This window comes from Mauremys reevesii, linkage group 2, assembly GCF_016161935.1.
Source record: "Mauremys reevesii isolate NIE-2019 linkage group 2, ASM1616193v1, whole genome shotgun sequence".
NCBI lineage: Eukaryota > Metazoa > Chordata > Testudines > Geoemydidae > Mauremys > Mauremys reevesii.
In genome coordinates this window covers 74,658,882-74,672,595 of record NC_052624.1, presented here as the reverse complement: position 1 = coordinate 74,672,595, position 13,714 = coordinate 74,658,882, and the positions used below count along the sequence as shown (strand labels likewise).

The following is a 13,714-nucleotide window of genomic DNA, read 5'->3' as shown; positions in this document are numbered from 1 at the left end:
CCCTCACTTCTATGGACCTCAGGGTGTTCTCTACTAAAGACAGGAGTGGCAGACACATTAATTGTGCCACACGGGTTGGGTTACATGCTAAGTAGCCGCTACGCTGCAGCTCCTAAGGTGGGGAGAGGAAGGAAGAGGAATCTTACTGAGCTCTAGCTGCTGAGCCATGAGCAACTGAGGCCTACTTGGCTCGACACCTTAGAGCCCTGGGGGTCGGGTTAGCCCCAAAGTGCATGTTAGACTTGTGGGCCCCCTTCCGAAGCCCAGGAGGTGGGGTTAAGATCCATCAAGAGAGAGCAGGGATGTTGGGCCAGGCAGATTCGATACAACGGAGGCCGCATTTCATTGTGTTAAAGGACACATTAGTATTAGGAACAAAAAACTATGGTTATTTGACTCTTTCCAAAAGCAGCATAGGGTAAATCAGTGCCCTTGTTCACGTAACGTACACTCACCACATAGTTACATTAAAACCAGGCCTCTGTTTCAACCAAAATTGTGATGCTGCTCCGGAGCCAACCTCCTCCCCAGGCAATTGAATATTTCTTGAGTACCCCAAGCAATGTCAGCCATGCGGTGGCATCTCTCTCTCCTTCCCACTTCCCCATATTGTATTGGAGAAGAGCTGCACCTGAGCCCTCCCCCCCCGACTGATGGCAGCTCCATTCCTAAACACAGATGCTTTCAATTTCTTTCTAGAAGGCTGGCAGAAAAACTGCAGTTGCTGTTCTCGTGCCAAAGGCAAGTCTTTGGGAGGAAAAATCATATTTTTTGCAACATGCAGCATCTGGTGCCCAGCTGTTGTGCTGACTGAAATACCAAGTTAACGGTGGAGTGGGGTACTTGGTTCTTCCAAAAGCAGTGTTGCTGGGTTTCTAAATATGCCCTCTAAGTTATACGCTAGTGAAAAAAATCAGACAAACTTTATCTACATCTCTGTCTTCCGCCTCACCCCTTGTGCTTCTCCATATTTAGCACAACAAAACAACAACACAGAATACCATGGCCTTTGCATAAAGCGGAGACCCACCTGCACCACTCTTTACAGTGAGATGCTGCTGCAGCTTCCCAGTACAGATGAAACTGCTGGTTTTTAAAAACAAACGAAGGCTGCCTAGAAAGGATTCACATACTGCAGAAACTGCATTTGACAAAACGCCTGCAGCGAAAGGCCCTGCCATACAGCACCTCCCACACTATCCTCCACACCCACAAACAGGTTCTCCAGAGAAACACAGAGCTCCCTTTGATAAAGAAACTGCCATTCAACTGTGTCAAGGTACAATAACTATTAGGCCCACCTGCTTCCCCAGCAAGTTGTTAGCATTACTGTTGGGACCTTACACTGATTCCTCCTGCTTTTGAAACTCCCACACTTTCCATAGCAATGGGATTACCGACACTGTAATCATGTCTTTGTTAGAGAGAAAGAGAACAAACTACTTTGGAGCTCTAAATTCCACAGGCTCCCCTGGACATCCCAACTATATTCACCAGCATCAGTCACATCAACCTACCAAGGTCCAAATAAGGGGTACTTCCTCTCTTCTTGGACTGTATATCCCATATACGAGAAGAGTGTATTCCTCATGCACCAGAGAAGTCATGCTGGTAGGAAAGGAACTAGTTGTGATGGTGGCAGAAGGTATCAGCAAGAGAGATGGGGGAATGATCATTATGAATGCTGGCAGGTAATCTGCCAGTTGGGTGCCAGGGTGTCAGATCTCATGAGGCAAGAGATGATCTTTTAGAGGCACATGAGAAAACCCAGTCACTATGCTACTGCTCTCTGTGAAGGGGGCCAGGGAGGGCAGAGGGATAGGAGGGGGAGCGAGGGGAGCTACTGCAACTCAGTGAGTGCGGGGGAGGCCAGCTCCAGGCTGGGAAGGGGTATCCACCTAGGTCCTACTGCCAGTCCTAGGGCAATTCCTCAGTGGCTGGTGTCCAGTGCCCCATGTTCCAGGCCCCTTGGCAGCTGGTGCAGTGGGTGCTGACAACCCCCTGCCCAGGTGCAGGTGACCTGTCCAGTCCCCCTCACTCAATCTCAGCAGCTGGCATATGTGCTTTTGCCCCTCCCTGGGGCCAGATGTCTTTGCTGGGACCCATGGTGGCTGGTCATTAGAGTCACTGGGTGAGAAAGGAAAAGCAAGAATGACTCTACAGTTCAGTGGCTAGGGCATGGGCCTGGGAGGTGGGAGATCCTGGGTCCAGGCCCCCTGCTCCAATGAGTCTTTCATTATTTATCCACAGTGGAACAACTTCAACAGGAGATGGGGGATGGTCTTCTGCAGGCTATGCCATAGCCGAGTGGTTAGAGCACTCTCCCGAGAGGCAGGAGACCCTTGCCCTGTTCCAATGCTTGCTCCCCTTTAGGCAGAGCGGGGAATTGAACCTGGGTCTCCCACATCCCTAGGCAAATACTCTGTCCACTTGACTAGAAGTAATAAGGTTGGCACCACCACCAGCTGCTGCTGCTGTCACCTTTGGCATTTTGTGTGGAGTGAGGCAGGCTCCTACGTCCTTGTCACAGGCCTAAGCCATCTGACTCCAAGAGAGGGGTTCCCCATCTCTTCGGCATCTCCTATTGGCTATCTTAGGCGGCTCCCCACCTAGCGTGCACTGGTTGTTGTGGATCCCATTCTTAGGCACCTCTCCTCCCCCCCCTCCCCCCCCCGGTGTTGGACAGGGACCCTAGGCACCTAACTCAGGCTTTGTGGATCGCAGAGTGGTGCCAGTTTTCTAGTTGCCTGAAAGGGCTTGCAACAGTGAGTATCCCAATGTTTAAGTCCCTTTGTGGCTCTGGGCCCAAGTTCTGGGAGTTATATTTCAATTATTAGGACAAAAGCTTAAGGCTTGGCTCTGTCCCTTGTGACTAAAAGGTCACCCCAGATCGGGAACAGTAAAACTTTATGTCGTGCCATCATGTTGTGGAATTACACTTCCTGGGAAAATGACTGAAATCAGGAAATAAACAAGTTCAAGAAGTTTTTTGTTTTGTTTTTGGAGACAAGCAGTGATTGAGGGGTAGGATGAAAAAAGAAAACCAGGAAGTGGGGTTAAGATCCATCAAGAAAGAGCAGGGATGTTGGCCCAGATAAGCTTTTCTTTTTCCTAACATTTCTTATGTGCTTATTCTAAAGGTTATAATGGGTCACGCTATTCTAGCTGACAAGCTGATGATTTTTCTTCCTTATGAAACTACACTCATATCCTCTTTTAAGCAGCTGCCTTGTGAGCAGAGCTTCAGTGAGGCTTGCTTTCACCACAAGCACCATTCCACTGTACTCAGCAAATATCAACAGGAAAGGACCTCAGGCATCAGCAAAAGGATGAAAGATTCCTGAACAAACAGCTCCCATATTATATATAAACAACAGCGAGCTGCTAAATGCAAGAAACAAAGTGTTCAAGAGACAGAGCAAAGATCCTGTATTTCCACTTTTAAATTTTATCATTGTTGTTTACTAAACACAAATTAAAAAGAGCGAGTGGCATCAATAAATGGCCTTTATTTATAAATGCACAGTATCATACGAGTTAAACTAGGATGGACTTGCCTTTAAAGATGCAAGCTTGAGGTTAAATTATGGAACCACAAAATGTTTGTCAAGCTCTACCTTCCTTGAAATATTTGAATAGTTTTGGGATGATTTTTTTTTTTTTAATGCTTGTAAACAGCTAGAGCCATTGCATATTTGCTTTGCAGGTTTCCTCACACAGTTGTTCCAGGGGCAAATCCATTACCCAGAGCCCAGCCCACATTGCAGAACTGACTGCTCAACAGCTATATGGAGAGGCTAGAGTAGAGGAATACTCCTCCGACCTCCAACCAGGATTCAGCTGTGCAGAGACCGTTCCAGCTCAATAGCAGAGAAGTTTTCGGGGACAAAAGGACCCATGAAGCAGCAGATCTGCAGCCTGATCATGTCTCCCTCCCATTCATTCATCTGCGCATTGCTGTGCAGGAATCCTCACACTGTGAAACTCTACACCTTGCTAGGTTGCCCCCTCTCTGTGCAGTCCCTTGAAATACTACTGCTCTGGTCCTGCTGGACAAGGAGACCCCCTAGTTTTGGAAGAAGTGACAAAATTTGCTTCCTAATGCACATTTGCCATGATATCTGGCAAAGTTATTTGCAACACCTCCGTTACTCAGTCCTGCTGTGCAAGTGTCAATGTACCAAACTGTGGGTAGCTTTAGGATGGACACAGATGTCCCATAATGCTATGTACTATGATGACACCAGCAAATTTTACTTGTACCTTGACCAGCAGCTAAATTCAGAGGGGAGACAAAGCCAAGGCCCTGTGTACGTCGTAGCACATTGCATATAAATTCTGTGGCCAGTCTCCTGGTTTCTATACCATACATAGCTTCATACTGGAAATTTTGGGGCAGCTTTAGGTATAATCTCAGAAATGGAGATTTAGTTTTAATGGACTACATCTGAAAATGAGTAACACAGTATTCCTTGTGGTATTTATTTTGAGGTTACATTCAGTTTATTTTACTCTGTCCTACATCTTCAATAGCCCACTGTTTTTTATACTTACAATGTGTTACTGGATTACAGAAGTTGTCAGGGGTGCAGTTGAGCTTTTGGCACCCATCTAAGGTACGGGAGAAAGATTGGGACTTAGGGATTTACCCCAGGATGTTTCTGATAAAATGACCAGTCATAAATAGGTTTCAGAGTTAACACTCCAGGGAGATCAATGCGTGGGGGCGGGGGAGGGCAGTTTACAGACCTATTGCTCCAGACTGTATTGTATATAGCACCAGCTCAGAAAAAAAAAAAAAAACTATTAAAGAGCCATACAATGCCCCGGGGCTGCTGGATAATTCCTACAACAATTAAAGGGATAACAATTGTAACAGTCATTCAAGCATATTGAGCCAAAACATTCCTTTAATAATAAAACCCCATCACACGTACCTCCAACACCATTACAACGAGACGTCATTTCCCACAGGACCAAAGCCATAGAATACACATCTGTTTGCTTGAAGGATTCAATGTTGTCCAAATTCATCCTGGATTCCAGGACTTCAGGGGCCATGTACCTCGCTGTGCCAACCTGTTGCCAAGTATAAAAGGAACAGCTCAAGCATGGAAATTGTAGTTCACTTTTTCCATTCTATTGCAGTTTTGCTTCCGTTTCAACCACAGCTATCTTATTTGATTTTTAGTAAGGAATATGGACCAAGTTCTTTGTTGCTCAGAGAATCTGGCATTATATAGACCACCAATCTTCTTCCATCCCTGTGCATGAGTGATCTAAGGTTCTAAAAAAATCCCATAGTGGCTTTTCATTGTGGGATTTCACCAATGTCTTTTCCTTTTTGCTCTTTGAATGTTTACAGAGGTAAGCCCGACTACTCAAGAGTTAAAAATTTTCCCATACATCCAGTGCCTTTCTGTGGGTTTCAAATGAATATGAAATATATTACGTTCATTCTCACTGGATGTTATGACGCTAGCTGTTCCCTTTGCTGATGATGGCACAGTTGAAAAAGCAAAGTATAAAAGATATGCAAATATTTAGTGTAGAATTAGGTATGTGAATCAAAAACAGAACCTGAGACTTTGTTTGAAAACCCCGTATCATAAAGTTTATATGTGTCTAACAATTTTCAGATTTCTTCAGCTTTGGTATAGCTTGGATTGTGACCATGGTGTGCAGATGGCAAAATATTGATTATAGCTTTTATCAGAGGGGAGGACTTTGGATGTAATTCTTAGATATCTCAAGAGTTACTTGCAAAACGAATTCTCCATTGACTACATATCTAAAATCTACCCAGAAAAGCCTCAAACACATTAAGACCCTGATCTTGTAAAGACAATCTCCAGTTGGACTACTCACATGCTTAAGCATGCAGATAAGTATCCAGGATTGGGATCTAAATTAGCTATTTGCAGACTGACATACAGCGATAGCTGTACAGTTCAGAGGTGGTGACAGTTTTACATGACACAACCAATCATGAAAACTGTGCAGTGGGGCTGCTCACCATTATGTCAAACACTGATTTAATATAAATCTAGAGTGGACAAAGCATGAGACTGTAATATTGGAGGGCATTACCCTGCACACTGTGGACTTAATTCTCTGTTGCCCCTCAACGTGTGTAGCCATTTATACCACTGCTCTGTGCCATTCTGATCTGGCAGCACTTCACACCCACTTGTCACCAGTGCAAATGACTACACAAGATTGCATGGCAGTGGAGAATCAGGCCCTATAACTTAACTGTACCACCTAACATGTAGATGAAATAAAAAACCTTAACTCACATAAAACCAACCACATTTCCTTACTGTTTAACATTTATCCTCCACTTCCCTACCCCACTGTTTACTGTCCTTTGTCTAAATTTCAGTTTAAGCAATTTAAGTCAGGGACTGTCTTTTTAAGTCTGTGGAACATCTAGTGCACCGTGAGAGCTTCTGGAATACAAATAGTAACAAACTCAATCTAGTTCCAAATCTCTTTATGTAATCCTATATGCCCGTAATGTTTGTTAAAGAACACAAGGAAGGCAGTTGGCAGAGAAAGCAGAAGTGAAGGCAATGGTTGTTAACCAATCACTAAAAATCTCCCTCCTTTGAGGCTGCCTGCCTCCACGACATTGTCTGCCTCAGCCCTAGGAGCCCTGGGACTCTGGAGCTGGCAGCTAGTGGGGCCCCTGCAAGGTTCCAGCGACAGGTGACAGACTCCTGAGGGGACCCTCCTTGGGGTTCCTGAGATGCATGGAAGGGGATCGCCTCTGGCTAGCAGCTGGGGGATCCCGTTTACAATTTGGGAAATATAGTCACCCTGTAGCTTTCAGCTGCCATGGGCAGTGGGGGAACCCCACAGCTCCAAGCCACCACGGTGGGAGGAGAAACCATGGAGCTGCAGCGGCAAAAGTCACAGACAGGTCACAGCTTCTGGGAATTTTTGCTTACTGCCCGTGACCTGTCTGTGACTTTTACTAAAAATATCCCATGACAAAATCGTAGCCTTACATATAATGAATTCACCTTTCTTTCATGAAAACTGCTCTTCTTTTCAATTCTTCCCTATACAGAACTTCTGAGATGGTGCTGACATTAACACCAGAGGAAGGCTCAGAATCAGAAGAGGTTTACTGACAACACTTGATTCCAAATATTGCCTACAGATAATAGGTGGACTGAAAACTGAATATAAAGACCATAAATGAGAAAGATGGTTTCTCAGGTCATTTGTATTAAAAATATTCAATAATAGTTAAATTCATGCTATACAGCTGGTGGCTGGTTAGATGAGAATTAAATCTGCCGTAGGTTCATCACTCTTACAATGACTTTGCAAAGTACACTTCGCCTCAAACATTACAGCCTAGAACTGGTCAGAAAATGGGAAATATTTTCCACAAGAAGTTTAGAAAGAAACAAAAAAACTTTCCCTGAATGGAAAATGTTGGCCAACTATCACAAACCTTTAAAAATTGGACTTTCTGGTAGGAAAGGTCTGAGTCTATGGATTAAATTTAGAGGTGATATGTCCAGTGGTGTAGTGTCCTTACATTCACATTACCTTACTTTCACTGAGATTCCATTACACTTCCCATACATTGACATATAATGAATACGCCTATCCTTGGTGAAAACTGCTTTGCTTTTCAATTCTTTCCTATGCAGAACTTCTAAGGTGGTGCTGATTAACACCAGAGGAAGGCTCAGAATCAAGTGTTGTCAGTAAACCAATTTAATATCCACTTTATTGCAGTGTAAAGGAGTCTGTGTCAAGGAACAGGAAGAAGTAGGGTGGATCTACTTTATAGTATCTCCTCTTATCTCTTCTTAGGGCTTGGCTACACTTGAAAGTTGCAGCGCTGGTGGAGGCTTTCCAGCGCTGCAATTAGTAACTGTCCATACCTGCAAGGCACATCCAGCGCTGCAACTCCCTGGCTGCAGCGCTGGCTGTACACCTGGTCTGCTTGGGGTATAACGAGTGCAGCGCTGGTGATCCAGCGCTGCTCGTCAAGTGTGGCCACACACCAGCGCTTTAATTGGCCTCCAGGGTATTAGGAGATATCCCAGAATGCTTTTAACTAAATTACTCTCTCTGTTTTGTTATGTAGCCTCTCTTTGTTTTGTTGTGAACTCGGAGCTCCGCACGGAGCTCCGTTGCCGGTGCTGCTTATCTAAAAAACAAACAGAGCTCCTGTTTGCTGTGATCAATCTGTACCTGGCTGGAAACAATCAAATGAGAGGCAGCCAGGGAGTGAGTGAAACAGCGGGGAGTCGTGTTGGATGCAGGCTGTTTGCAATTAAGAGTTAAGACTAAGGGGTTGGAAACATTTTCTGATTTTTCAAGGCAGGAAGCTAACACACAGTGTTGGCTCCAAAAATCCACTCTCTCTCTCTCCCCCCCCCCCGCTCCCTGTCACACTAGACCCCACTCCACCCCCCTGTTTTGAAAAGCACATTGCTGCCACTTGAATGCTGGGATAGCTGCCCATAATGCATCACTCCCAACAGCGCTGCAAATGCTGCAAATGTGGCCACACACCAGCGCTGGTAGCTGAGAGTGTGGCCACACACCAGCGCTGTTCCTGCACAGCTGCACGACCAGCGCTGTAACTCCCAGCGCTGCAACTTTCAAGTGTAGCCAAGCCCTCAGTGTGTGAATGACACCAACTCAGAGTCCTTTACACATAGGCAGAGTGGAGTTAAGTAGGTCTAAGGGACACAAAGTGTAAGGGGCTCTGAGTTACACCACATTACACATCACTTCCGAATCTGGCCCTATTGGGTAAATTCTCTTGTCAATTATGCCAGTGTAAAGATGATATAACGCCACCGAATTCAGTAGACTTACTCTGGATTTACTCTAGTGTAAAAAGGAGTGGAATTTGATTCTATGTGTAGATTTTTTTGTTTTGAAATCACTCCTCCCAGCTTTGAATAATAATCCCAGTCCTACTAAAGAAAATGCTTAAATGCCCATTGATATAAATAGGATCAGGACTGTTATATATTGACTTTAAGGGCCAGATCCTCAGCTGGTGTAAAGAAGCCAAACTCCCTTGACTTCTATGGAGCTATGCTGATTGACTCTGAATACTCTCTAGCCAAGAAAGAAAATGGTCCCATACAAAGTAAATTATAGTGTGAATGAGTACACTTGTCCTTTGCCCAAGCATACAACCTGTGGAGCATAAACTGTTGAAAGATATAATTATATGTAGGACCTACATTAGGACCTAAACCTATTTGATACACAGAGTCCATTTACAATGAAGGAAAATTCACGATAACAATGGATATTTACAGAAGCACTTATATAACCTCACCTTCAAAACACTCTACAAACATTAAGTAAACCTCCACCAACCCATGTGAAGTAAATAAGTATTATCCATGTTACACAGTATAAATAACCGTGGAATTATAGCACTTGGGCAATTTCATATTTGCCTGCATTTGGAGAAAGTACCATAATCCTAAAAAGGTTTCTCAACAGTGTTTTAAAGTTATAGCTATCGACTGATCTCTGGGACAGGTTCTGATCTTATTTACACTGGTGTAAATCGTAAGTAACTTCACTGAAGTTTATGGCGTTTCACCACATAAAACTATTTTAAGATCAGAATCAGGAATTGTGGCACAAGATTTCAAGAATTTAAAACACACCTTCCTAATATTTTTTGCAGCAGCCCAAACAGTAGCCAAGTAACCCATATGCACTTCAGTACAAGTTCACATGGGATGATTGTACTGTATATGCATAAGCTACTTGATCATAACAAAACTGCCATATGGCATTACTACTCACACTGCTTCCTTTACGTCCAGATTTGAGCCGAGCCTCTTTATTTATGAGTATCAGAGAGGTATTTATGAGTGCTGTCATTTATTTCTAATAATTATTTAATAGTTATCAAAGCAGTCGTTTTTCCTCCAGTCCCAGGAAGTGACTCAGACTGACACACCCACACACACACAATATAAGCTACTGTTTAATGTTTTAACTCACCTGCCCACTGTTAGCCAGATCGTCCACAGATAGAGTAGGATCAAGCCTCAGGGATAACCCAAAGTCACAGAGGCAGCAGGTTAGATCATTTTTCACTAGGATATTGGAGCTCTTTAGGTCTCTGTGCACAATGGGCGTTTTGGGTCGACCACAAGGCGTGTGGTCACTATGCAGGTGGGCAATCCCTCGAGCCAAAGACCCACCTAGCTTCCATAGGTCCTCCCAGCTGATGATGTGCCGTGTGAGATATTCCTGCAAGTTCCCTCTAGCATGGAAGGCAGTGATCAACCAGTATTGTTTCCCTAGCTCTGTCTTACGCTCCTCTGCTGTCAGGAACTGGAGGATGTTCTCGTGCTTGAGGTTTATATCTGAAAAAATATCTTTCTCCGTCTTCCAGGAGGCATACTCTTCATAGGGGAAGATCTTGACAGCCACTGTTTCAAATTGCTCAGATGTGTTTTGCTTCAGCTTGGCCTTGTACACTTCGGCAAATCTGCCTTTGCCCACGAGGGTGTCTAGCTCGATGGGCAGCAGTTCGGTGTTATGGTTGATGTTGTTGGCACAGGTGGAGCTGATGTCTGAGCGGTCGTCATCTATCATAATAGCACAAGCATCACTGCAGTCCTTATGTTTCCTGGGCTTTACATTCTTCTCCCATGCCATGTTGAGCTTCCTTCTCCTATGAATACGGTAGCCATAAAAGATAATGTTCACAGCAATGGTGATCACGAGTAATGGGATGAGACTTTTAAGCATCACTGTAACAGTGTCATCGGTGTCTGGGGGATCTGCTGGAAGAAAAAGAAAATCCTGGTTCAGATTTACATACTAGGAGATAATAGATATGGCACCTGGTAAACTGCAGTTTAAACATACTACAATTAGAATTTTTTTTTGTTTTGGTTTGGTTGTAATAATAAAGCTGTATGCAGTTGTGCTGGGATGATATTTATTCACTTTATTCTATGGTAGCAGTGAGCACACCAAAGAAGCAAATGACAGAGTGCATAAGAACTTTTGTGAGCGCTCTTTTTTTTTTTTTTTTTTTTTTTTAAAAAGACCCTCAGTTTGCATACGAATTGGCCGTAATACTTAACCACATATTATGACAACTTTCTTAAGATTTTTAATGCATGTATGAATCATACAACAACCGTTTTCTTCATGTGTAATTCTGTTTTAGAACTGCTCCATCTGTTATTACACATCATAAAACATGACATCAAAAGTAGTTCTAGAAACCAAAACTCCGTTGTCTCTGGAGTACCTGCCTTGAACCCTGCTGCAAACCACCATAGCCTTTAAATTGTGCCCCCCATTATCAGCAGTTACCAGTTGCCTGTTTGTCCTTATTGAATTTCATCCTATTTACTTCAGACCATTTCTCCAGTTTGTCCAGATCATTTTGAATTTTAATCCTATCCTCCAAATCACTTGCAACCTCTCCTGGCTTGGTATCATCTGCAAACTTTATGAGTGTACTCACTACGCCACTATCTAAATCACTGATGAAGACATTGAACAGAACCAGACCCAGAACTGATCCCTATGAGAAACCACTCAATAGGCCCTTCCAGCTTGACTGTGAATCACAGGTAACAGTTTTCCAACCAGTCAGTCAGAAAAAAGTGTCATTCCTATATACTCTGACATAGCAAACAATCTTTTAGAAAAATCTTACCTCCGATCTTGCTTCCTATATATCCCCTCCTTTTCCAACTCTTGCTCTGATTATTAGCCTGCTAAACCCAGAGTTGTGAGTTCAATCCTTGAGGGGGCCATTTAGGGATTGACCCTGCTTTGAGCAGGGGGTTGGACTAGATGATCTCCTGAGGTCCCTTCCAACCCTAATAATCTATGATTCTATGATCTATGTGTGCGTGCACACATTTCCCTCTGACAGCAATGTTCACAGAAGAGCTTTCTTACACTGTTATGAAAAGTAATACTCTCCCACTTACGTGGTTTATCCTGGAATCTGTTATGAATGCTTCAGTTACACAACTCAGTGTCTGTTGCTGTTTGATATGTTCAATAAAATCACTAGACATCTCTGTCACTTCAATATGTTCCAGCAGATGCCACACACAAAACACTTTTTTTTATCTTAAGCCCTAGTTTCACACTGCCAAACTTTATCAAAATATTGGTATTGCTAGTGTTAATTACAGAAAGAAACACACTAAGTATTAAAATATCTTCCATGACAACCCGATAAAAGGTTGGCCACATTCCTACACTATTCAGCTTTTAAGTGATGCAAATTGTAACAAATATGCCAACCAGGACCATCATACCTGCCTATTTTGACTTTACAAAAAAAGTCAGTAACTGAGCTCTGCATAGTTATTTTTCTAAAGAGCAAATAATGGTTTTAATAAAACAGAACTCCTCTTTACTTCTGTTGCTTCTACCCATTCCAGTTTCCTTCCTATCCCTCTAAGTGATTCAGACCTTCAGTGTTATGGAGACTTTTCTTTGATTACATACAACAGCAGTCCCTGGTTAGGTCACTATTGCTGCAAATGCCTAAGAGAAAACATTGAGAACAATGCCAATACATGAGTGGTGAGAGGTTCTATGCAATGTTATGCACTGCAACTGACCTCTTTTATGGTAGAGCTTGAACACAATTACTTTCTGAATGAGTTAGTTGAATAGGAAAATAGATTCATGTTTCTTAAATTCCTCGGGGGGGGATGCAATTCAACTGTAATTATGTCCCTTTTATTATTGTGACTAATTCTAAATCTGAGGCCCACCTACAAAGCCAGATATAATCACTGGGGCTTTGAATCTACCAAGGAGAGGGGGAATTGGAAAGGGAAGAGGGCAGCACTTTAAAGATCAGAGAGAGATACCAGGCTTAGAAAACATTAGAACATTTTCAATCCTTTCCTGTGCGCTCTGCACAGCTTCTGTTTATATAGTTTAGGTCATCCAATCATGAAATAAACAATACCATGTCACCTAGGTGACCAATTGTACACAATGAGTAATCATAGCACTTAATACTCAGATAATCCATAGGTTGTAATTTGCTCAAACAATACAAACAGCTATGATTAATGAATATGGAGGAAGTATCAATTTGTATATAGTTTGCAAAAGAAAAAGAATGCTATATTAACCTAAAAAATTGTTCTTTACAAATAGTTCACCCAGCTCTGATACTGAAGTTTTGAACTCCATTTCAAAGCAACAATTCTGATGAGTCAGTCTAAAATGTAAAAAAACTAAGTATACTTATGGTTGGTACTAAAGGTTTCTTCCACATTATGACGAGACATGTATGGAATGTCCAAAACAATGATCTAATCTTGCAGCATACAATGGAAAAAATTCCAGTTGTTCACAGTAAAGGTATAATACTCAATACACCCACTGAAGCCTGAACGCTGTAAGATGGTGAACTTCACAAATGTTCAGACAGGGTAAGTGATGTTTTCAGGATGGTGAAGTAAGAGAAATGATCCAGACATAAAACCAAAATTAAATACACAGAAGAAACTGAGCTAATGATGTGGTACAAATTAGTGATCTGTTACCAAGCCTCTGCATTTTTACTCTAGCTCAAATTTGAGGCCCATGATTATGCCTGCATTTATTAAGATAGTAACATGCAACAAGATGCCACTTAAAGGCTCTAATTTTTCAGATGCAGTCTCTAATATTCTGAGTACCATTACAGGCATTCAAACCA

At 42.8% G+C, this 13,714-nt stretch overlaps 1 protein-coding gene across 3 annotated transcripts in view; it reads right to left on the bottom strand.

Moving 5' to 3' along the window:
• The window catches only part of TGFBR2 (transforming growth factor beta receptor 2), a 68,041-nt gene that overhangs the window by 14,522 nt on the left and 39,805 nt on the right, over window positions 1–13,714 (bottom strand). For 2 of the 3 annotated variants that reach the window (XM_039525933.1, XM_039525935.1), the window contains 2 exons: window positions 10,012–10,802; window positions 4,938–5,079 (listed from right to left, as the gene is read on the bottom strand). In XM_039525933.1, coding sequence (XP_039381867.1) covers window positions 4,938–5,079; window positions 10,012–10,802 — 933 coding nt within the window. The remainder of the gene's footprint in view (window positions 1–4,937; window positions 5,080–10,011; window positions 10,803–13,714) is intronic. The other variant, XM_039525934.1, reaches the window with a different exon arrangement.